Source organism: Podarcis filfolensis (genome assembly GCF_964270895.1).
Source record: "Podarcis filfolensis genome assembly, chromosome: 3".
Classification (NCBI taxonomy): domain Eukaryota; kingdom Metazoa; phylum Chordata; class Lepidosauria; order Squamata; family Lacertidae; genus Podarcis; species Podarcis filfolensis.
Genome location: NC_139606.1, coordinates 2,440,275 through 2,465,631, shown reverse-complemented (window position 1 = coordinate 2,465,631; position 25,357 = coordinate 2,440,275). Strand labels below are relative to the sequence as shown.

At 42.2% G+C, this 25,357-nt stretch overlaps 1 protein-coding gene and 1 long non-coding RNA gene across 2 annotated transcripts; one reads left to right on the top strand and one right to left on the bottom strand.

Moving 5' to 3' along the window:
* Window positions 1–7,564: 7,564 nt before the first annotated feature.
* LOC310759512 lies at window positions 7,565–13,121 on the bottom strand. Its single transcript, XR_014546360.1, has 3 exons — window positions 12,737–13,121; window positions 9,135–9,187; window positions 7,565–7,718 (listed from the first exon to the last, which is right to left on the bottom strand). It is a non-coding gene; the product is annotated as an uncharacterized lncRNA (long non-coding RNA).
* Window positions 12,222–25,066, top strand: LGALSL (galectin like). Its single transcript, XM_083606786.1, has 5 exons — window positions 12,222–12,610; window positions 13,139–13,210; window positions 13,348–13,436; window positions 14,166–14,343; window positions 21,317–25,066. Exons 1-5 carry the CDS (start codon window positions 12,578–12,580, stop codon window positions 21,458–21,460), a joined length of 516 nt encoding a protein of 171 aa, XP_083462912.1. The 5' UTR covers window positions 12,222–12,577; the 3' UTR covers window positions 21,461–25,066.
* The last annotated feature ends 291 nt before the right edge of the window (window positions 25,067–25,357 follow it).

The window sequence follows — 25,357 nt, the reverse complement described above, 5'->3', positions numbered from 1 at the left end:
CAGATAACTTTAATTTCTTAAAAAATTATGCATTCCAGATGGGCAGTCATGGGAGTCTTCTGTGGAAATGTACTTACGTTAAACACTATTCAATGTCCATCAACAAAGAATAAAACAGAGATAGGGAACCTCAGGCCCAGGGGGCAAATGCAGCCCCCAGGGCTCTCAGTGTGGCCCTTGGGACTCTCCCTAGGCCACACCCCATTACCCTGGATGCAGCCCCCTCCCCAGGCCACGCCCCCTCTTCACGTGCATTGTCTGTCTGGAAGGTCTCCTTGGACTGTGATAATGCCTCTTGCTTGCTCACATGGCCGATGGAGAGATGGTGTCTCTCTGCGTGTAGAAACCTCTGGCTTTTGTGTGGGTGGGATGTAGCCTGCAGTGCAAAGCTAGACACCATGTCTGTTGCTCCAATTATAGTTGCCTCTGGCATGCCCACCACTGGCATGAGGATCCCCTACGAGTTGCCCTTTGGCTGAAAAAGTTTCTACATCTCTGCATTAAATGTTAAAACATTACTATCCATTTAGTTGGCCACATAAAACCCAGTATAGCAGCATAAACTCAGCAAGGCATTCAGTTCCAGGGACTAACACATAATTTTAAAAGACCTGTGAGGATGAATAGGTTTGCTAATTGTTAAGTCATTTCACAAACATCAACAAAGGGTGATAAGTCCTCATGTTAGTGATCTAGCCTCCAATAATTTCCACAGCAAGTTCAAAATTCCATGGCCTTAGCCTCTAAAAACAGCTCAGCATTAATCCTGCACTCAGTTAATCTTGGTGCTTTTAGTGACACAGATCAACATCTTTGTTGGCTGCATGAGATGAGATTTGAGTTGGCTTGTTGGCAAGGGCAGGATGCGGAGTTTAGTGAATCTAGGTTACCTAGATCCTGTTAGATTTAGTTTTGGTGGCATAAAAGGAGCTGGTTTATATTTATCATGGCTGGATGTGAATGTATTCTGTCTTCTGGGCACATGGAAAGAAATCTGAAGGAAAGAAAACACAACCCAACAAAATCCAGGGCCCACTTTCTAAAAGGATGCCTGATGAAAAACTCACTGGATTTGCTCTACCAAACCTTGTGTTCATATTCTGAATTGAGTGTGTTGACTAAAATGTAGCAATAATACATAATTCTTCTTCCTGTTTTCCTGTGAAAAGAGCAGTGACATGTTGCCAGCTATATACTTTACAAGAGCAAGAAAGTAGGTTGTTTAAATTAGTTACTGCTTTTGGCCTGGGGTAGGAGAGTGAAGGATTTGTAATCCAGCCAGAAAGGAAAGATTTTTGTTTTATGCTTAATCTGCCAATAGAAGCAGAAACAGAATGAGTGATCAAAATCTACATATTATATCATTTCAGATTAAGAATTTAGAATGTGCTATTTCAAATACTTTGTTATTCTTTCCTTTATATGTCCTCTATCATGACATGTTGACTTTTATTGCAAAGAAAAATGCAAGATAGCCAACATAAAAACAAATGGAGACACTTTTCTGAGATTGCAGTTAAGGAGCCTTCATAGTACACATTTTTGTGATCACTTTGGAGTAAGAAACATTTTAACTGCAATTATTTTTAAGCTAATGCTTGTGAACATTCCATGATAACCCAGAATCTTAGCTAATCACTATTGGAGACCCTCTACAATCCCTTAGAACAACTGCAATTAGCACTAGTGATTTATAAATTTCCAGAATCCTATCTTCTCCTTTCAACCTTCAAATATGGAAAATATCTCTTCAAAACACTTCCAAATAATGAAAAAAGGATGTAAGACATATGCTGCAAGAAAGGTGTGACAATTTAGTGCATTCACACTGCAAAAGTAGGGTTGAACATTTTTCTTGATTTTATTGTCTTATCTTTCTGTAAACCACTTTGAACTTTTTTTTACAATCAAGCAGTGCTCAAATTGTATGAAATAAAAAATAAATAAAAGCTTAATTTTTATATGTCCTTGTACCATTTCACTACCAATATATAATTTTTAAGTAATAATTATTTGCTATTGGTGTTGTCTTTTGTGGTAATCTATTCTTTTTATATTTAATAATTTTTTAAAGCAAAGGGTAAAATTCGACCTTCAGTAGAGTTAAGAACTTGTTATTACTTCCTTTTTTAACAAAGAGACATAAACAAAGGCCGTTCCCTGTGGATAACAGCTGTCAAATCTGGATTGAATTATACAGATGTAAACTGGAAATTAAGTCTAGAAATCTCAGGAGTTCTGGAAGAACACTTTGTGAAGATCGTAAGTCAAGACAAATACTCTGAAATCAGTTATCATTTTCAAAAGGCAGACATACTTCTTTCATTTAAATTGGTAAGAAAGGATATACCTGGAGGATGTAGCTCTGAAAAATGTAAAGACTTTGGTGATATCCTACTACTCGTAAGTCATACTCAGGGTAGACATAGGACAAAAAATTATTTGGTCTGCATTTTAATGTGAGCCTAACAAATCTGAACCAATATATGAACCCCAAACACAGCTCTCCTGAACTTTGTGTTTCTCTGACTTTTGCAATGCAGTTCTGCAATACAAGAATGAATAAAAATGTGCGTATTGGTATAAAGTGCATGCAAAAGGTGTACAAATTTTCACAAGCCCTTTTTATATAAAAATGCAAAACTATGCAGAAATGGGACAAATCAAATTTAAGATTGGAAAAATGAGAAACTAACCCCCCCCCCAAACTGATGGACTAGTCCAAGTGTGCCACACTGAAATCTATAAGGAGGCATTTTCACTTGACGGCAGTATCTGCCAAATGCAGGGCAAGTGTACCATGTTCCCCAAGTCCTACTGTGTTCAGTGGCCTTGTGCCCAGGACTGCAGTTTTAAATATGATTCCCCGTGAGAAAGCAAACATGTATGGCTGACCACACAGTTTGATGAATATTGATATATCGTACAGTATGTGGTTTGTTTTCTCTCTCTCAGTGCATCACTTTATTCATATTGACTACATAACATACCCTCAAGGTATGAGCTTCTATTTTTGAAATGGCAAACACTAAATGACAGACTTAGCTATGATGTCAAATCCATCTATTCCAATGACATTAGGGGGCATGCAGTTCAGACTCAACTCCATGTCATTTCACACTGGTCTGAACATGCTCAGTGCCACAAAGTGCTTCCTGACGGTTAAGGTAGGGAACAGGCGGGCAATGGAATGGAGTTTTCTGAAAAAGCACTTCATGCTGCAGCATTCTGTGGCAGGTCCACTATGTATCTTTGACTTGCCATGTCATTGGCATGGGCAGTGCCTGGCAAGGATGCATAATCAGCAATGAGGCAAGAGGTTCTGCACAACATTATTGTGGTGTTAGATTATTACAGAATTACAAATCCTTGATTGATTGATTGATTGATTGAAATGCTTTCTTGGAGGGCAAACCATGACAACTGGTTCAGCTTCATTTTGTAGTGTAGACATGTTTGCTCAACTTCTTAACTCACGGAGAAGATAGCTGGTTGCTTTATTATTTGCATGCTTGCTTCATAATATCTATATGCTGCTTCATTAATAAAAACCTCAATGCAAGTTCCTCGAATGAGGTGCAACACAACAATGGTCCTGTATTGCATTAATAGCTTTTGACCCAGCCTCCTTCTTCACATTATTTTAATTTTGTTTTGGTCCCTAAGGGCAGTCATTATGATTGGTTCACCTCCACAATGAAGCATGAGATTGTTTACGCCTTTTTTCAAAGCACAGTCAGTGGGTGTTTTTTACTGGCACAGTCATTACGCTCAACCAGTGCTTTTTTCTGGGGGTACTTAAGGATGCGCAGTACGGACACCTCTTGTTTGTTGTTGTTAAAAAGTGTGGCACTTACTGTAACAACTTCATGGTGAGAAATGACATTTTTTTCTAGAAAAAAGCACTGTCCTCAGCCATTGCTAAATTCAAGCTAAAGATGCAGAATGGAATCTGCATTGTCATTGCACAAGAATGTTTGCATTTTAAAGGAGAGGAACAGAATTTGCTGAAACATTTGCCCAACTTAGGAGTCCCTGAAAGTAGGAGAATAACCTTCAAACACATTTTTGTAAAGGCCTACACCAGCAATATTTGAAAGGTCTCTTTACATTTTAATAGCATATTTAACATTTAAAAGCCTAAAGTTTTCAATAAAAAGAGAAGCAGGACTCTTCAGGTTCAGTTATGGGGTTTCCACCAGCAACTGACCTCATAGGACAGTTTCTATCACACTGGCAGTAAAATTTGAATTTTTAATAAAAGACACGGTTCTCTAAAGATAGTCAATCAATTCACCCAGTCATTTGTTACTGAGGTACCATGAAGGTTTTATGCTCTGTTGCTATGGCTGCAGTAAATTGTATTTTATTTAGATGTGTATTTTTAATAATTTTAAATAGTGGTTTGTATCCAAAGTGGGTCATGCTTAGAGCAGCAGACTCCCTGAAATAATAACAATTGGCTCATGGTTTTCAATGGGTCCACCTAAAGCAGGATGAAGTCCAGATCCAGCTTGAAAGTGTTTCCTGAAGAGCAGGATATTAAAACAAAACAAAACTGTACACACCTAGCCTCTGTACATGCAATCAGCAACCTTGTCTCCAGCTGGTGTGTATTTGCACACACGATTTCTGTTTCCTCCCCTCCTACCACCACTGTCAACTTGGATTTCTGGAGTGGAATCTTGGTGGCAGCAAAGGGTTATAGTCCCCCTACTCTGCACCACTGTCCTGCGTTGCAACAGGGACCCAGCTGACTGCTACTTGCTTTTAAGGAAACACGTTGCATCTGTTTCGGGCCTTGCTCTAGATATTTAGAAAACTGTGAACCACTAAGAACTTCAGAAGTCCATGGTTGCTAGCAACAGACCTCTTAAATGTGCAGACTCGCATTTAATTCAGATGGGCTCCATTGCTATCGATAATTTTAAAGGTAAAGGTAAAGGACCCCTGAAAGTTAAGTCGTTGCAGACGACTCTGGGGTTGCAGCGCTCATCTCGCTTTACTGGCCGAGGGAGCCAACATTTGTCCGCAGACAGTTTTTCCGGGTCATGAGGTCAGCATGACTAAGCCGCTTCTGGAGAAACCACAGAAACACAGTTTACCTTCCCGCCGGAGCGGCACCTGTTTATCTACTTGCACATTGACGTGCTTTCGAACTACTACGTTGGCAGAAGCCAGGACAGAGCAACGGGAGCTCACCCCATCCTGGGGATTTGAACTGCCAACCTTCTGATCGGCAAGCCCAAGAGGCTCAGTGGTTTAGACCACAGCACCACCCGCGTCCCTATCAATAGTTTTAATTAGGTATAAATGCAAGTTGGTTGTATTTGTGGATTGCAGTCTAGGTATTTCCCATGTATAAGAATCATTTGTGTTCATGTTATTAACCTGTTAAAATGCATTTTTCCTCCGTCACACCCACAAAGGTAATGAGATGGCACAGGATCCTTTGGTTATAAGGTAAGATTGTTGGATAGGACTAAGTACCAATTAGAAACAGAAGAACATTACACAGGAGAATGAGTTTCAGCAGGGGTAAACAACCATTTTCAGAAACATGTTATTATTCACTGTTATTAAGTTAGTGCACTTATTAACTGAAATGCAACTATGATCAAGTTAGAAATGAACATCTTATTAAATGCAAACCAGACTGGACACACCCATTCAGGTTACATCACCAAAAGATAAAGGACATGTAATTGGTTCTGAGCATAGTCTACTGGTAATTAGGTCAATTATTAATTGTACTTCTAAAATTCAAATATAGCTGTGAATAGGTAGGCATGAATATTCTGTATAAAGTGCAAGCTAAGTTGTTGACCACCTGTGAAGGAAGGACCCAATGCACTAGTAAAAACTTTGGGCATCTAGAAATTAGGAAGGAAATTAGAAGAATACAAAAGCCAAGTAATAGGTGCAAGCAAATCCCCAGCTGCCACTGCAAAATCACAGTGGGCCATTGCTGTGCGTTAACAAAACTCCTTCTGGAGCTGCCTGCTTTGGGATCTGCTCAAAATGACTGTCATTACTTCAGTGCATGTTTATGTAAAAAATGGAGCCTGCCCTGTATACTATCCAAAAATGGGGCAATTGTTTGTGACTTTGTGGTTGACATAGTTTGTAAGGAGCAAATGCACACTATAAAAATGTAAATGAAACCTTTTGTAATGACAGGAGATTTAAATACTTGTTGGCGGTGGTTGCAAATAGAGAAGTCATGACTCAAAGTCTTATGAGACTGAAAGCAAATAGATAGGCTGGTTTTTAAATTTTGTTTGAGTAAATTGTCTATGAATGTGTCCAGATGTTAAAACATTTTTAAATGTTTTCAGATGCTATAAAACCTGTTTATTTTATTGCTTTATTTTCCTGTTTTTATTGCCACTTTGAGCTCCTTTGGGAGGAAGGGTAGGAATGGAATTTATATATAAATAATGTACACATAAATAACATACCAAGCTCCTTCAACCGTTCTTCATAAGGTTTGCTTTCCAGACTATGCTTGTTCATTTTTCTCATTTGTTTATACTGATCTGTTTTCTGCTGAAGGTCTCTTTCAAGTCTGTAAACTGCACTGAAGTTTTGGAAAGCGGTTTCTTCCTTTTATCTTCTTGTATGTTTTGTAATAAATTTAATTTGGGCAAGGGGAAGAAAAGAAGGTGGCCTAAGTGTTTCTGGATCAAGAGAAATCAACAATGAGACAAACCTGTTTCAGAGCTTCACTGGGAGAGGCATTATTGAGATCACATCACAGTAGGGCCACACCTGTCCCTAGGTAAAGTTCATATTTCCCTTCACAGAACTCCTGTCACATTGCACAGACATGTTAATTGCCTTCTTGCTTCAGTTGTGCTGATGCTACGCCATGCGCATGATGATCAAGAGTGAGTGGGTGGTTGTGCAGCGGGTGTGTTTCTGTGAGCACGTCAGATGGTATGTGGTCCACAAGTTCAGGTGCCAACTCTCCTGGGCCAGACAACATCTCCAGTTTCGTATTTGTGATGAGGCATTGCTATATCTCCTTTGTTATTATGGAACTTCATGAAACATCACCATTTGATTCTTCCTTGGCCTCTGCTAATTACCTTAAAGACCAGGAAGCCTTAGTAAGAACATTATTTATTTGCTAAGCAGCCAGATTGAGCTCTGCTTAACTTGAGAAAAAACAAATGTGGACATTGCCAATGTTTTCTACACTTTCCTCACTTCTAAAGTTTTCTTTGCCATACTGTCATTAACGGACCTGAGCTGGGAAGCTTAGTTGTGGCAGTTCTAAAAAAAACTGTTGAGATTTACAGTGTTTCTTTCATTGAATACAAGAGACTGAATAGTGCCTGGCCATGGTCATAAGGGAGAAATGGCCGTGGGCCACTCCCAAACTTTCAGCATAACCAAAAGGACCTAGACAATCTTTGACCTTATGTACTCACACAAAATTTTAATTGGTCGTTCATCCTTAATTTGGCACTGGATTTCAGGTCCAACTATGGTACTGTTTGAATTATTAATTGCCATCAAAACAGGAATCGTGGGCGGTAATTCACTAAATGCCAGGAGATGCTTTTGTAAATGTTTATTTCTCTAGAATTGTCCATATTCAAGAAATTTTGGTTTGGCACTTGTTTGTTCAGATGACTCAAACTCTTGCCAGACTTTCTTCTTACTTGTTGCTCATCTTTTCCAGATTGCTGTTACATCTTTCCACCCTGAAACTAAAGGGACTCATTTTGGAACCTGCAAACTGTCACATCATTACAACAAAAGACATGATAGGCAATGCAAATGAGTCTAAGCATAGCACACAATATCAGACTGCTATGGTGTAATACATCCAGTGTAATTATGCCACACCAAAATCCTGATCAGGCTACATTCCTTTTTCGTAAATGGCAGCCAGAAACTAAACAAAACTCTTGAAATGATCAAAGAGAATACTAGTACAGTGGTACCTTGAGTTAAGAATTTAATTCCTTCCAAAGGTCCGTTCTTAACCTGAGACAGTTCTTAACCTGAGGCGCGCTTTCGCTAATGGAGCCTCCTGCTGATGCTGTGCTGCTGGTGCGCAATTTCCATCCTTATCCTGGGGCAAAGTTCTTAACCTGGAGCAACCACTTTTTGGTTAGCGGAGTTTGTAACCCGAAGCATCTGTAACCTGAGGTACCACTGTATAGACAATCCATCTGCTGTCTAAGTTGGTCTTTGTGACATAGATAAAAGAATGTGAAAATATTTTTGATTTTTCTGTGCAAAATGCTACTTATTAAAGTGTTTTCTTTCTTTCTTTCTGTGACTATCTGCGAGAGTGGTCTTCGCTCTGGGGGTAGCCAGTACTATTTCCTCCTTGTTCTGTTATAATGGCAATGGTGCTCAATTGAGAGGTGCTAGAATTGAGTTCTGGTGAGTTCTGTCTGAGGGGTTCAGGAGGATGCTCTGCTCCCTGCATTAATTAATGAAAATATAACACTTGAGAGTTTGGAAAAAAATCACTCTCTAGGCAATATAAAATCCAACACTAAAATTATCAGGGGGTGGGGAACAGTTAAAAACAGGTATTTAATGTATTTAAAAGATTACTCAAATCAACTCTAAAAGGTAAAGGACCCCTGACAGTTAAGTCCAGTTGCAGACGATTCTGGGGTTGCGGCGCTCATCTCACTTTACTGGCCGAGGGAGCCAGCGTTTGTTCACAGACAGTTTTTCCGGGTCACGTGGCCAGCATGACTAAGCCGCTTCTGGCAAGACCAGAGCAGTGCACAGAAACACCGTTTACCTTCCCCTGCTAGGTTGGCAGGAGCTGGGACCAAGCAACGGGAGCTCACCCCATCGCGGGGATTCGAACCGCCGACCTTCTGATCGACAAGCCCTAGGCTCAGTGGTTTAGACCACAGCACCACCCGTGTCCCGCGAATTAACTCTAGCTAAGGTAAAAAAAGGTAAAGGACCCCTGGACGGTTAAGTCCAGTTGAATTTGACTATGGGGTGGGGTGCTCATCTCTGCTTTTCCTGCTGAGGGAGCCGGCGTTGGTCCACAGTTTTCTGGGTCATGTGGCAAGCAGAACTAAATTGCTACTGGTTCAATGGGACAACTTGATAAGTGCCGGAGCGCATGGAAACACCATTAACCCTACCTTACCTTACCTACTTGCGCTGGTATGCTTTCAAACTGCTGGGTTGGCAGGAGCTGGAAGAAAGCAACAAGAGCAGACTCCGTCACATTGATTCGAACTGCTGGACTTACGATCAGCAAGCCCAAGAGACTCGGTGGTTTAAACCACAGTGCCACCTGCGTCCCCACTCTAGTTTAGAAACAAATAAAACACATTTGCATAGAACTGTCTAAACAATTATTATTAATAATAATAAAATTTATCCCTACGTCCAAATATCACAGGGTAGTTTGCAATATAAAAACACAAAACACATAACATAATAAGCAAACATACCACCACCAACAATACCCCGCAAAACATTTAAAAGGCTATAGATGGTTTAATCGGCCAACTAACAGCCTGGGGGAAGAGAAATGTTTTTGCCTGGTGCCTAGAATTATGTAAGAAGGCACCATGTTTTAAGTGGGCACTGAAGGAAATTTTGGAAAAGGAGGGGGACAAAATGAGATTGCAGAGTTTTGAGAAACTAAAAGGGAAGGTGAGAGATTGGCTGCATTACCATCAAATAAATGAAGCGTTCAAATTGGATAGCAAAATTGGCTTCCAGGTGGAAAAATCAAAACTGGAGACAGAATTGCTAGAACCCAGTACTAAGAATTTGTCAAAAATGTACAACTTGCTGCTGAAATGGAATACAGAAGATGAAACGGTTAAATCAGCTATGATTAAATGGGCTCAGGACATTGGTCATAATATTTTGTTTGCTGACTGGGAAAAGTTGTGGACCACTGGGATGAAATTTACGGCATGTAATGCCTTAAGAGAAAATATTATGAAAATGATCTATAGGTGGTACATAACCCCAGTCAAGCTTGCAAAGATTTACCATTTGCCTGACAATAAATGTTGGAAATGTAAAGAAAAGGAAGGTACATTTTTTCACCTTTGGTGGACGTGCCCAAAGATTAAGGCATTCTGGGAAATGATCTATAATGAACTTAAAAAGGTATTTAAATATACTTTCACCAAGAAACCAGAGGCCTTTCTCTTGGGTATTGTCGGCCAAGGGGTGTTAAAGAAAGATATAACTTTTTTCATGTATGCTACAACAGCAGCTAGAATACTCATCGCGAAGTACTGGAAGACGCAAGATCTACCCACACTGGAAGAATGGCAGATGAAGGTGATAGACTACATGGGTTTGGCAGAAATGACGAGCAGAATCCGAAACCAGGGAAGAGAAACAGCGCAAGAAGAGTGGAAAAAATTCAAGGACTATTTAAAGAAATATTATAAAGTTAATGAAAGTTAGAATGATGTTGGATTAGAAAGTAAATGGTTACTATTAGTAATGGTTAAGACAAGGAGAATAAGGAAGATTAGTCTAAACTTTAACTAAAATAAGGGAAGATTTGCTGAACAATTGATAAGAATTTGGAATACAGAAATGGGAGGTATGAGGAAGTCGGGGAAGGAAGGTATAAGAAATTAGGATATGAAATGGTACATGTTTTTTGTTTCGTTTTGTTTTTGTATGTCTATGTATGTCGTGTTTATATGGAAAAACTTTTGAATAAAAATATTTAAAAAAAAAAAAAAAAATTAAGTGGGCACTGAAAACAGTACAGTGAAAACACCTGCAGGGAGTTCCAATGTATAGGTGCTTCCACACGAAAAGATTGATTTCTTACAAGTGCACAGGTGAATATTATGTGGCAGATCCAAGCTGTCAAGTGAGCTTATGTGGGGTAAAGAGACAGTAGTCTCATTCTCCTGTTGGGTTGAAATAACGACAGACAGGTAGCAGGTGTCATATGGGAGGCATCTCCTGAGCAAGTCTCGAGGAGTCTCTTTTATTGAATATTACAGCATTGCCACGTATGTGCTTATTGCTGATTGGTTAACACAAGTACAAAGCAAAGGTTGCATATAGGCATTAATCACCAATAGATTAAAGGGTGGGAAAGGGAACACAGAATTGGACAGGAGTGAAAACCTCCTTATTAAACTTTTACTAGTGATTGATATAGTTACAGATAGGTAGCCGTGTTGGTCTGCCATAGTCAAAACAAAAATTTTTTTTTCCTTCCAGTAGCACCTTAAAGACCAACTAAGTTAGTTCTTGGTATGAGCTTTCGTGTGCATGCACACTTCTTCAGATGTATCTGAAGAAGTGTGCATGCACACGAAAGCTCATACCAAGAACTAACTTAGTGAAGTGTGCATGCACACGAAAGCTCATACCAAGAACTAACTTAGTTGGTCTTTAAGGTGCTACTGGAAGGAATTTTTTTTTTTTGTAGTGATTGATATAGCATTCATCTGTAGATGTGGTCAACTATGCATTAAGAACAGGTCAGGTACGAACTCAATGTGAACTGAACATTCTAGGAATGTTTCAGCTTAGAACGGTTTGCCAGAATCATGTGCAGAAGCAAAGCTTTCCTTCATTCTCCCTAATGGCAGGGCTGGCCCAAGTCTGTAGGCACAAGACACTGGTGTATGTTAATTGTTCACGGTGGGAAATCTTTGAGCCCCCTGGATTCTGGAGTGAAAATGATAATCATGACACAGAAAGCTGCTCCAAGGATGGAAAACTCAGACAACAGGCCCACTTTCTCAGATCTCCCAAGTGTACAAACAAACCTCATACAGAGGAGCCACTGCTATCATGAATTTTTTGGAAGCCTAAGGAACATGGGTTGCCTTTTATTTTTAAAAATGGGACAGAAATAAGATACTAGAAAGCACAACAATTTCTTGATTATTTCTGGGTGCTGCGCCAGCCACGGAATTAAAAAGGAACAAATACAGGACAAACAAACAAACGGGGGATATGTTACAGTCAGCCCGCAGGTTACGCGCTTGCAACTTAGCTTTGCAAGCTGGGCAAAATAACATTTTTTGAAAGGCAGCGAGTAGCCGAGGAAAACCACCTTTGGCGACCCCCCTCGCCGTGGCACGCTCTGCATTTGGACTCCGTGGGGTTTGGGCTGTGAGGCGCCATCCCCGGCCCGCTCCCTGGCCTCCCGCGACCCCCAGGGGCAAAACTCTCCGGGCCGAAAACCCCTGGTCTCTTTCCAGCCCCCCCGCCCGGGCAGCCCGGCGAGGCCACCAGCCTGGGCGCGTCGCCTCCCGGTCCCCTGCCCTGCGCCGCCGCCGCCGGGCAGGGCTTGCCGGGCCGCCTCCCGCCTGGCACCCAGGAGCAGCCTCGCTTCGCCCGCCCGCCCGCGCGCCCGCCTTCCTCCTCCTCCTCCTCCTCCTCTTCCTCGCCGCAGCTCCGCGCGCCGCGCCGTCGAGCCTCGCCGAGGAGCTCCTCCCGTCCGGGCCCGGCCTCGCCCTCCTCCTGCCCGCCTCCTGCCAGGTCGGCTCCGGCGGCGCTTTGCCCGCGCTCGGCCAGGCACGTCTGAGGCGCCCGGCGCCCCGTCTCCCTCCTCGGGCAGAGCCGGGCTTCCCACAAGATGGCGGGATCGGTGGCCGAGAGGGACGCGGTGGTGAGTGGCACCTGGGCGGGACCCGGGGCTCCGCAGGGTGGCCTCTGCTGGGTCGGGGGGGCTCGCCGGGATCCCTCCCCCCCCCGGCGCCAGGTGGGCGCTTGAACGGGGGGGGGGTCGGAATACCTATTTGCAGTGGCGGGAGGACCCGGCGCCCAGAAAGCGCGCGAGAGCCTCCCCGCGTTACGGGGAAAGGGACCCGGGGGCTTCGGCCCTTCTTCTTCCCCTGCCAGCCTGCAGGTGCGATCTCTCTCTGGGCGCGAGATCTGGGCGATCTTGGCAGGCCTGCTCCATCTCCGGGGACGGACCAGCAGGGATTTCTCCACTACCTGGAGCACTTGCTGGGAAACGCGAGAAGCAGGCGACACCCTTTGTTTTGCAAAGGGGCTGGAGGGAAAATAGGGGTTCTCGCTCCGACTTGAAATTGGCGCTCTCGGTTGCTCCCCGGGTGCCCCCTTCTCTCTCCCCGGGTGCGGAATACAAAGGGGGCCTTCTGCTTCTTGAGTGTGCGCTTGTTTTTGTCTCCAGAAAATAGAAGACGGGCATTTGAACAACTCACTGGGATCTCCGGTGCAAGCAGAAGTGTATTTTCCACGCCTGGTAATGTTTTTCCCCCTTTTCTTTTTTTTTTGATGCCTTCTCCTCCCTTCTTCCCTCTCACTGCCTTGTGATTTAGCCCTTTCTGCCCCGATGGTATAAGAGGCTGTTCATTCTGAATCCTTGCAATCCTTTTCCAGATTGTCCCATTCTGTGGGCACATCAAAGGAGGAATGAGGCCGGGCAAGAAGATCTTGGTAATGGGCATTGTGGATCTCAACCCAGAGAGGTAATAAGACAAGACGGAAGGCTTTTGTTTTCCACTGGCCCAGTTTCTGTCTTCAGTCTATCTAAGGTCTGCAAGAAAAGCTGTGTTTGCATAAAAATAAAAAGAATGTGCTTGCCAAAGACCCATCATTTCTCAAGACAAGCTATTTTTATCTGCAATGTAAATATAGAATGCTGCTTTCTCCTTTGACCCATGGCAGCGGATGTATTTATATAAAGAGGAGGTCATTGTTTCCCAAAATTTCATGTGGCCTCTGTAAGGGCTGCTTCATGCATGATATGTTTTCTAAGTGGAGATCATCTCCATGAGGGTTTTTTTGGGGGGGGGGGCAGGAGACATAGGAGCCAACTTCTGGGGGGAGGGGTCTTTGCCTCCCATAAAATATTTCAGGGGGCCAACCCCTGCAATGTTGATGGGCATTGCCATTCAAATAGTGTGCATGCACCATGTCATGTGATGCAGGGTGGGGCTTACCTACTCCCCCACCCCCGCCATATTTTATTCAAGTTGGCACCCCAGTAGGAGAAGCATATAATATACAAAGTGACTGCAAAAAAAAGATTAGGGAGCCTAGCAGGAAAACTTGCCTACACACATACTATACCTATGTGCCAGCTGTTGTCAATACCAGTAAAATGTATTTGTACAGGCTTAGAAGCCAAGTGTGCTACATCCTGGATTTTATTGCTTTATTTTGGGTGAATGAGTGGGCTACTGTTCCCATTACAGTTTTGACATCAGTCTCACATGTGGGGACTCAGAGGATCCTCCTGCTGACGTAGCTATTGAACTGAAAGCCATATTCTCGGACAGACAGTTTCTCAGGAATTCTTGTGTATCTGGTGAATGGGGAGAAGAACAATCATCTCTTCCTTACTTTCCATTTATTCCAGACCAGCCTTTTAGGGTGAGTAATTTATAAAATTTATAAAATAGTTGTGTGTAATTGATGGAAGTGCTTTTGGTGTTTATTTTTAAAAATAATAATACTCTATTTGCATATTGAAAAGTACACTGAGCCACAAAAATCTCTGCCCATCTGAGTATTTTAGAAAGGCACAGATTCAAAGCTACTGATTTAATCTATGCATACAAATTTGATGTTATGCTAGTTTGTGTGTCATGCATGGCAACTCATCTGAACAGTCAAGAAACCCCAGATGGTAATATTAAAGATGGTAATATTTAGTGGTATAGCAAACTTTCTGGGTTTGGTAATTACAACCATAAGTTAAAAGCACTCTAAAATTATGCCTCAGTTTGAAATGGCTACTATATAATGCATGCTTCTGCTTCCATGCCTCCTGGAGTGTGTATGTGTAGACACATGCACGCACATGCACACACACAAAATTAGCTGATGAACGTTCATACAATCCAGCTGAGTTTCTCCCTGGCTGACTGCTGCTTATTATGTCCATAGCAGGCACAGGAATAATGAATAAACAAATGCAGCTCCATGAAAAGTTCTTCATCTTTTTTCTGCTACATGCCACCTCCATTTTTACTATAAAAAAGAGAGTGGGTTTTTAGTAACAGTTGAGCTAAGACAACTTACGGGCTAGTTTGGATGTTATGCATTGCAAGTTTGGATGTTATGCATTGGGTTTGGAGCATCTGAGCACAGACATCTGTTTGCAGTGCATCACTTTCAAAGGACAGTGTCACAATACATCAGAAACCACTTTGGCCTTGGGAGGGGTTGTCTTGGGTCCAGACATCAGCAAAGCAAATAAGGCTCCAACAGCATTGTGATCAGTGTGGGAGCTTGTTTTATTTCCCCTTTGGCCTTCACAGAGGCTTCTATAAGACAGGGAATGGGGGTATACTTCTGAGGCCAGTTTGCAACCATCCTTTAAACTGTAAGAAGCGTCTCCTAGCAGTTTAAAGGATTGTGTGGGCAGGGGAGAATTTGGACTCAGAAAATGAGTGTCTGAAGGTATTATCTGAGGCATCTAAACTTTAAAGGGGCTATTCTTTGACCCCCAGGTCCTCCCTGTATAGGGAAAGTGATTTGCAGGCTACTTGCTTTACTTCAGCCAAATGGTCAAACAGCAAGTTGTGTGTTAAATGCATAATTGCACTGAATGTAATGCATTTCTAAAAAACAAAAAAAATTGTCCCAAGAGCCATTCAGGATCATGACTTCACTGTGTGGGGAGAAGTTTTTAACCTTTTCTCTTCATGCTCCAGTACACTTCCCCCCAAATTATCCACTAATAGCATCTTCTCTACTTGGTGCAAATAGGAATTAGAGATGGGACAACTTTCATTGGTACATGCGATTAAAAGGTTAAACAACCCTCCATGTACACTCCAGTCCTGGTTCTACCTACCTGCCACCTTGCAGCTGCTACTTAAAAGAACAATAGCAACAGACGTGTTAAATGCAATCACAGATAATATTAATCTTGGCCCTAAATCTCTCTTCTGATCACCGGTGTGCTACTCTTTGTTTCCAGGCAACCAGAGGCCTGAACATCAGCACAGACCTAATTTTTTGTAGTTTTTGAAGAGTGGCTGGTGTATGTGTGGAAAATATATTTGCCTTAAAAAAATGTTTATTCAATTTCTATTCCACCTTTCCTGGAAGGAGCTCTAGGTGGCATAGAGTTCTCCCTCTCCCCGTTTTATTATTTATTTTGTAAAAAAAATCCAAGATTTTTCTGCACATTTGAGTGAGCCTTCCCACTATGCAGGGTCCTATTCAGGCTCTCACCCTGCAATTACTTTATTGTTTTGGTGTCTAAAGTACCCACAAATTGGACACCCACTTTGTGAATAGGCAGTAGTATCCCGTCCAGGACATGATGGAATGCAGAGCAGGGCAGGGAAGAGCATTTATAGTATAGTGGTTATAAGTTTATGTTTACAATCTGCAGCTGGATTCCTTTGCCTTGAATAGCAGTAGGGAAAGTAAATTACATGAATAGTGCAGCCTGGGATTATGGGATTTCTAGCCAGTTTGAGGAGGCAGCAGACAATTCATTCTACTGTAGGCCACATTTATTACTTTTTCCTTAGGAATAGGAGAGTGTCCAGAGGAAAACTTGTAAGAAAGCCATATTTAAAGTGATACTTAGCATTGATGCTTATTGTTGTAATGCATCCTTTACGAAGTGTGATTTAAATTGCAGGATAAATGGCAGTCAGCTTTTGAGGTCAAATCAGGATAAAGCTTATCTGAGTTCATCTATCCAGGCCACAGGCACATCCTGCATGAGTTTTCTCTGGCGCTTTGGAGTTTGGAAGCAATGCTGTGCATATGCCAGGCATACAAAGCACTGTGTTTTGTGCACTTTGAGATACTAAGACTGGGAACGTTTGTCCTCCAGTATATTGTTTACTGGGCTTAAAGTCAATCCAATTGCACCATTAAATTAGTTTTAGCCACCATTCAATTTCTTGTTTTGTTTTGTTTCTGTGGGATGGCTAGAATGCTGGATTTGTATGAGGGAGAATCAGGAATAAATCCCCACTCAGGCTCTTTGCAGATTGATAGATTGATTTGTTTGTTCAACATATTTAGTAGCCAGTCTTTAACCATGGCAAAAACATAGGATGGAAAACATAACAATACAGTAAAGTAATAACAATCTAATCAACAACAATAAATGTAAAATACAGCAGGCAATTAAAATCTAATGTAAAAATGAATACAGTGTTGAAACAGCCTGCCTCCTGTCCCCAATTGTGTAATTTCAGTTGGCAGAAGAGCAGGGCCTCTAAAGCCAATCTTGATGGCCAGACAAGTTCATGTGGGAAAAGATGGTCCATTAGATACCCTGGTTCCAAACATTTTAGCACTTTTAGGTTAAAACTGGCACCTTGCACTGTGCTTGGAAAATCACTCATAGTCATTGTAGCTGCTCCTCCACCCGGCTAGCCCAGCTAACATATCTGCAGTGTCTGAACAGTCTCCAAAGGCAGCTAACTGCTCACTGCAGTAAGTAGTCTAAACAAGATGCAATGAAAACATCTTATTTTCACTTGAGAAATTGTTTTTTCTTTTCATTGGTTGCAGTGACCCAGAAAACCTTTTCCTACTCTACAAGCGTATTTCCCAAAGCCTATTGGTTGTATTCAACTAACCTTTACTCACAGTAGACCCATTGAAACAAATGGCCATTACTAACTTGGGTTCCTTAATTTTAATAGGTTTACTCTGAGTCAGTTGAATGAAACCCAAAGTGCAGAATGGAGTTGCTGGAAAAATACATCCCTGCCCCACAGCTGCACCTATTCTGTGGACTGGTAGCAAAAAGAAGGGTTTAGTGAGCCACTTTACTTGTTTGGTGGGCAAGTCCCAGCAAGCAGTAGTAGCACCACTGCCTCTCCACCCTGTTAACACGCTGCTGCATTTAATGTACCCTTTTTATTGCAGGTTGCGGGATGTGTGTGTGTGTGTGTTCCCTTCGGAAAGTGTGTGTTCCTGATCTTTAATCTGTATACATCTGTATCAGTACCTTTTTAAAAGACCTGTCTTTTCCTCTGCATCAAGGGCTCTTCATGCCCCTTCTTAGATGTGAGGATGCAATTTACTGGTGCTGAATGGGGCCAATGTTGTATTCTCATCACAGACATTTCATTATCTGAAAATGCCTTTATGGGGAAGAGCCATAGCTCAGTGGTAGAGCACAGGTTTTTCAATAATAATAATAATAATGGAGTAAAAATAACAATGTTGTTGGTGGCATCTGTCTTTCTCGAGAGGCAATGGAGTGCACTGAAATGACCTCCCTGGGGCACAAGCCTGGGCCGTGCTTGTGGAGGTCCTGGGCTGTGCAGATGACAAGACCCACCCCCTTGGCCTTGCTGATGTGGTCCAAAAGAAAGCAGAGCAATACATTTGGCACCAGCTTGGCTGCAGGGGTTGCTGGAAGGAGGCGTACAAGGCGCCATCCAACCAACTTAGGGAGTGCACTCCGGATTTGTGTAAGGTTTACTCCTCAGTTTTTCCTTCTCCTGAAGGCATCCCGCAAGGCAGCAGAGGTTTAGGATCAGAGTTTTCTTTCTTCCAGACGGGCTACCTTCTCAGGTTGACAAATCCCATCTGGCCCCCCACAGCATGTGCAGAAACTGCCTTTTTGACCATTGGGCCCACTGTTGGTCTTGTCCACTCAGTCCTCCAGAGCCTGACTTTGCATGCAGGGGAAGTTCCTCACTCACTGAGGAAGTCCCTAACTCACCTGGTTTAGCCAGCCAGTCAAAACCGTTGCCGGGATGTGGCTGCTGTCACGTGCTGACAGCTTCTAGGAGCCGCAGGTGAGAGCTGAGTGCAGGGTGAGGACCAAAGGTGAACAAACTACCCCAGAAGGAGCAGGACATGTCTCCCACTACCCCTCCCCCACATGCCATACACCCCAGTTAGCATTTAACAGCACATTTCAATAATCCTCACAGCCATTTTGTGATGTAGAGTACTTAAGGGGTGCAGAACGTTTGGCCCTCAGCTCCCATCACCCTCACCAGGCATGGCCATGGCCACGGATGATGGGAGTTGTAGATCAGCCAGCAACATCTGGAGGGTCACAAACTTCCCACAACTGACTAACTGGTGGGGGTAAAGCTAAGGTGGATAGATGCCAAAGAGGTCCATCACCTTCAATTGTTTTCTAGAAGGGGGGATTTCAGCTGTAGTTTGTCATCCAAGCTGCACCTGATGACATTCTCTCTACTGAGTGACTGTTAAAGGCAGGATCCCATCCCTCTTTTGCACCTTGTTGCCGTAGGTGAAGGTGGAAGAGACAGTGGGTAGCTAGGCTTGAGATACGAGTGAGATGTTCACTGGGAACTTCTTTGGCCTCAGAAGCTGGGATATTGTGCTTCTGAGAATGTAGAGGTCATCAGTAGCCAATATATATGTGATCTTATGTTTCGTCACACACAAAAGAAATCTGGAATGTGAACCAGACCGAGCTGGACTGTGGGCTTTTCATGCTACAATCCACTTCCTGAGGTGCATTTTGCCTACTGAATTCAATATCACAACAAGCCAGTTCATGTCAAAGGTGCTAGAGAACTTGGGTGACTGGGATTTTAGACCTTTGAGCTTCTTCCCTTCCAAAATTCCTAGAAATAAATTTCTTCAAAACATGGGTTGATTCTTTTTTAGAACACAATCTTAGGATCAGATGGACAGGACCCTCCCCCCCCCCCGGCCGGTTACATTGATGCTTGGGGACTGAACTGTGTATTTTTGTTGGCAACATGGCTCGCTTGGTCTGATAATGCCAAGGTTGCAGGTTTGATCCCCATATGGGACAACAGCATATTTCTGCATTGCAGGGCTAGATGATCCTCAGGGTCTCACCCAACTCCAGAATGTTATGATTCTATGTATACTGTGATCCTGCACACCATGTACATTGGTATTTACTCCCATCTAAGTGTGTATAGGATTGCACTCTTAAGTGCCTTAGAAGAATACAGTCCTGTAGTCCTATTTTAAGTGAAGAATTGTAGAACTTCTACTGTTGCCTTAAATAGAGTTGGCTCTGGCCCCCTGGGCTTTTATGGGTAATGAAATTTTGTGTGTGTGTGTTCTATTCATTCACAGAGAACTGTAGAATTCTTATATTTCCAGTGTAGATTCATCTCACTTTGGACTAGGAAAACCAGTGTTTGTCCTCGCTAGGCAAGGACCAGAGTGGAGGATTAGCACTGTTTGTTTTGGTAATTCAGTGCAAGTCAACCAATATTGTTCAAAACTCCATACAATGTATTGTTTCTTTTGTTGATGTGGTAGCAGTTGGTGTAGTGAGGCAGACCTGGAGAACAACTCATTGGTGTCATCACCATAGCTGTCAACGTTTTCCCTTTTTTAAAGGGAAATTCCCTTATTTCGAATAGGATTCCTCGCAAGAAAAGGGAAAAGTTGACAGCAGTGGTCATTACAGCTTACCTGCACAGGCCTGCTGTGAAGCTGGGCTTTGCAGACACTTAGCCGGCCCACCACTTCTCCTGTGCAACCCCAGCCTTGTTCCCTCCCGGGACCTGTCCAGATAAACTGTAGTGATGTTGGATGCTGCTGTAATGATCTACATTGGGAACAAGGGTGGGAGACCAGCAGCTTCTCCTATTGACCAAAAGGCCATTGCAGAGGCAGCGTGGTGGGGGCAGATCCAGCCACCAAGGCATGTGCCGCAGCAGAGGGTGGTACATTCCTTGGAGGCTGGATCTGCTGCCCCTGTGAATCCTGCCGCCTGAGGCAGTCACTTTCCTTGGCCTGTGGGTGGGCTGGCCCTGGATGGTGGTGTTGTGAACATAAATGATATGTGAACTGTGCACAACTGTAAAGTAACTTCAGATTCGCAACCTCACACTGACTTTCATTATTTCTGTGCTATTATTTGCATTGTCATTGTGTCATGGAATTTTTGTGACCGTACTATGCATTCAGCAATATCACTACGCCTGGCAGAGTAATGCTCCTAGGATTTGTGATAATTCATCCATTGTTTGTTTGAGTCAGTATTCATCATTCAGATTGTACTTTCAATTCACAAATCATTTTGCTGTAGCCATTCTATCTAGTCATTTAGTACATTGTCACAGTAGCTTTATGAGGCTATGCTCATTCTAAAACTGCAGACCTGGGTCTGGAGCTGAGAAAATGTATTGGCCAAGTGTCACCCGGTGATCCTCTGAGCAGTGTTCTCAGATCCACATTAAACACACTGGATTATAGTGATTTTGATCCATAACTGGGTGTTTAGTGACTGGATTTAAACTATTCTATAAAGCAGTGACCTAACCCCACAGATGCTCTAAGCAGTATAAAATTGACTATGGTTCCCATAATGGTGATATTTAAGTTCTGTGAAATGCTCCTCCCAGTTCCAACTGTGATTCTGGTTGATAACATTTCTTTCTTACAGGTTGAAATACTTTGTGAACACCCTCGTTTTAGAATATTCGTGGATGGACACCAGCTTTTTGATTTTTACCACCGCATTGAGAAGTTGTCAGCTATTGATACGATAAAGATAAATGGGGATCTCCAACTTACTAAACTTGGTTGACCTTGTTTTCATATTCAAAAGCAAAAACAATCAGATAAAGATAAAAACCAAAATTTTAGATTCCAAATTGGCTCAGATGCCGTCCACATCTGTCTGAAGGAGCAGAGACAAGCAACCCTTGAGCAACTTCCCTCTAGGGCAGGCACCACCGTTTTGCTCCCATAAGCAGCAAAGAACATACTGACGGACTGAAGTACTGTTTATCCTAATGAAGAAAGCAATTGATGATTACTTGAGACTGAGCCGTGCCCCATTTTTCTTTGGCACTAAATAGCCTATGCCTGCTGGATAATCAAATTATAGTGGATCCTGAAAGAGTTACTTCATTGTCTATAAACTGCAGAAGCTATTGACAGGGCAGTTTTAAGTGCTAAATGTATTATTAAATGACAAGGGAATCGTTTTCTTTTGGAAATATTTCTCCTGCACTTAAGTGGGTTAATGTAAGTGTAACACAGATCACAAAGAGGGTTAAATGTGGAAGTCATTATTCAGTGCCTAATGCTGGTCTCCTTAACACCAATGACAAAAAGTCCTGTGGACTCTAATGGCATGTGATCAGCTAGACACAATGGCTCTGGTCCTGTCTCAACACACACATCCCATTGAATCAAGTGGACTTGGGTGTGTTTAATTGTGCATTGCAGCCAGTTACCATTGTGGTTTCTACTTTGGGGGAGTTTGTTGTCCAGGCAAAGGTCAAAACTGAGTAATGGCTTCTGGATTTGGCTTTCATATGATAGTCAGGGTATGTGCATAGAATGTAGGTCATTAAATGTTTTTGCACAATATAATATTGATACAATTTTTTAAAGCTTCTAGTTTATTTATTGATACCCATTGTGTTAATGTTCTAACTGCAAAACTGAACAAAATAACTGAGATTTAAGAGTGGCAAAGTATTTCTGAATGTACAAGTGTTCTTTGGGCAAATATTAACATATCATTTCCGAAATATGTCCTCTTTGTCTTTGGGCAGTTGGTGGAATCATTGTTCACAGAACCTTGATTTGTACATGTCTTCACTAGAAACTACTTTCAATATGTTGTTTAATCTGCTGTAAATGATAAGGTCAGAGCTGATGGGATGTTTCGAGAGGACGAGGCTCCCATGCGCACACAAGAACAGAAGTTTCTAGGTTTATTGGTGTGCCTCAGCTGCAGTTTTGTACCCACTTAACTGGGTGGGAGTAAGCCCCACTGAACTCAGTGGGACTTATTTCTAAATTGACATGTGTAGGATTGCGTTGTTAGACCTTGAGGATACAACTGTCTTCTGCAGACTAGTAACTTTTCGTGGCTACTGTCATGGATGTGGGAGAGAATAGAATTCTCAGCACATCTAAGGACAGAAAATAGCCTTTTTAAATGGCTCAGTTAATAATGTATCAGATACCTTCACTTAGGCCAGTGGTGGTCAAACTTGGCCCTCCAGCTGTTTTGAGACTACAACTCCCATCATCCCTGACCACTGGTCCTTTTAGCTAGGGATGATGGGAGTTGTAGTCCAAAAACAGCTGGAGGGCCAAGTTTGGCCACCACTGACCTAGGCAATAGCTCTTAGTGGTAGAGATGAGCGCGGAACCCCATAGTCATCTTTGACCGAACTTAACCATCCAGGGGTCCTTTACCTTTACCATATAACTGCATTGTCCATGTGATTACATGGCCCAATGAAATGTACCCCTCTGTCAATGTTTCACAGTGGGCTTCTGAGGACTTGTTTGGGTGTTACAATCTGAGGAATGGACATGTCTTATTTTTAACACATGTATTATAGTGACTTTTAAAGATGTTTATTATGGAGACTTTTTGTAGCGTAACATTTTTAAAAACACAAATAGAGGTAACAAAATGAACTTATGCTTCAATCAATCAGTCAATCAAACAATCAATCAAAGCTGGGACCTTCTTGTTTGAGATAATTTTTTAAAAAAGATTAACCACTCCTCTGCATCACTCCATCATCTTAGTAGGTGAAGTACTAGAAGTTCTAGGTTTAGTCAGTTCACATGGAATTCATTTTAGTGAGGAGACGGGGCCAAAATTTCTTTCGTACACACTCTGTAAAACTGGAGTGGTGCTAAGAAGATTCTGCTAATTCACCTGTGTGTAGCCTCTGCTCAGGCCCTGCAAAAGTTTACAGTGCCATATTCTGAAGTTCTGCTCTATTACAAGTGACAGATTGGCTAGCCTGAGGTTAAAAAAGCCATTACATTATCCCCAGATCTGCCTACTTCACCTACTAAGGTTGGCAGCATCACCCTCCCCTTCCTGGGGCACTTTGCATTGCAGAGTTAGGTGGGGCTTATAAGAAACAGCATGGATAGCATGGAATAGGTTTTCTGCTTGTGTTTTAGCAGACATAGAAAGGGATACAAAGAACCCCCTCAAGTGAGGATCACAGCAGAAAGGAGCCACTGAGTAATCAAGAGCAGTAATAGGTCCCACTGAATGTTATGAGAATAATTTCCAAGCCAGCATGATTAGAATTGTGTTTTAAGACTACAATCCAATGCAGATTTACTTTGGGTTCAGCCCTTCAGTGTTCAGCGGTACGTACTTCCAACATGAATAGGAGCAGGGTACAATACGATACACTGCAGTCTTATTGGGAGTAGACCCTGTTGCAGTAAATCAGAATTACTTCTGGGTAAACAAGGCTAGGATCAGGTTGCATATATTTAAATCATAATATCCACTGAATTTTATATCTCTTTCTCCTGTATGCAGTAAATACTGTGTTGATAAACAACACACCCCATCTGAGTTAATGTAAGAATATGCACAGAGTTGCTGTATTTGAGTTTGTGATTGCATACTCTCACATCAGTTCAAAAGTGTTCTGCATCTTTAATTGAGTAGTGTAAGTTATGATTATGATACAAACCTCCCAGCCCTTACAGAGTTTGTGGATTAGACACTTTGTACACTAAAAACTTGGGGGAACTGAACCAGAATTCCTGGAACTGCATGAATGTGTGACTAGACTTTTAAGCATGCAAGTATTCACCTTGAAATCAATGTCAGGCCAAGTACCTGACTGAATCTCACTTGCACTATGGAGATGAACAGAACAGAGCCTGCATGAAACACATCCCCAGATGTCTCAATCTTCTTCACCTTTATCATTGTGGGCATAGCTATATTTCTGTCTCTGCTGCATATGTTATTACCACTCCTCAGACATCAAGATAATTAATGTCCCCTGTGATTTTGCAATATTGTTCTGCTGTGCTACTGTTGCAAACACCCATGAGAAGTAATTAGAATGAGGCAGTTCAAAAATTTAAACGGGAAACCTTTGACTGCTTCCTTGATTCCACCCCCTTCCTTCTCAAGTTTGTATCAGAACGCAAAAGGTTGTTTTCAGGTGATCATTCTGCCTCCCTCCCTTTCCTCTAAGAGTAGCTTTATATGAGTATTGTACTCTTTGTACTGCAGTTTAGATTCAGTGTAGGAATCTGTCAGGATGAATTTACATGATGTATAAATTGTTGAGCTGATTGTGTCACTTCATAGTGTCTTAAGAAATCCTACAATATTTCTATACAGTACAAAAACAATATTCTTGAAAATAAACACAGAAAAAGGTTTTCTATAAAATGTTTGGATTATTGGTGTGACATACACAAACGGACAGGTAGGCTACTGATCTCTAGGATTTGGGACAGTCACATCTTTTGGGTCAGCACCAGCCACCCTTGAAGTAGCCTCGTTGGTTTCATTAGGTCCTCATGACCTTCATTGCATATCACCCTTCATTTATTTCAGGAAAAAATACTGATTTTGATAAGAATACTTGTAAAAAAAAAAAAAAGTATTGGTTGTTTCCTCTACAGTCTTGTAAATGTCTAATAGGACCATAGGTTTTCAGTTCATGGGTTTGAGGCTACA

Excerpts from the sequence above, each read along its gene's own strand:
- LGALSL (XM_083606786.1), top strand. The coding sequence starts at position 12,578 with ATGGCGGGATCGGTGGCCGAGAGGGACGCGGTG. Across the intron at positions 13,211-13,347 it reads AAGTGTATTTTCCACGCCTG|ATTGTCCCATTCTGTGGGCA; the intron begins GTAATGTTTTTC and ends ATCCTTTTCCAG. Across the intron at positions 14,344-21,316 it reads TTCCAGACCAGCCTTTTAGG|GTTGAAATACTTTGTGAACA; the intron begins GTGAGTAATTTA and ends TCTTTCTTACAG.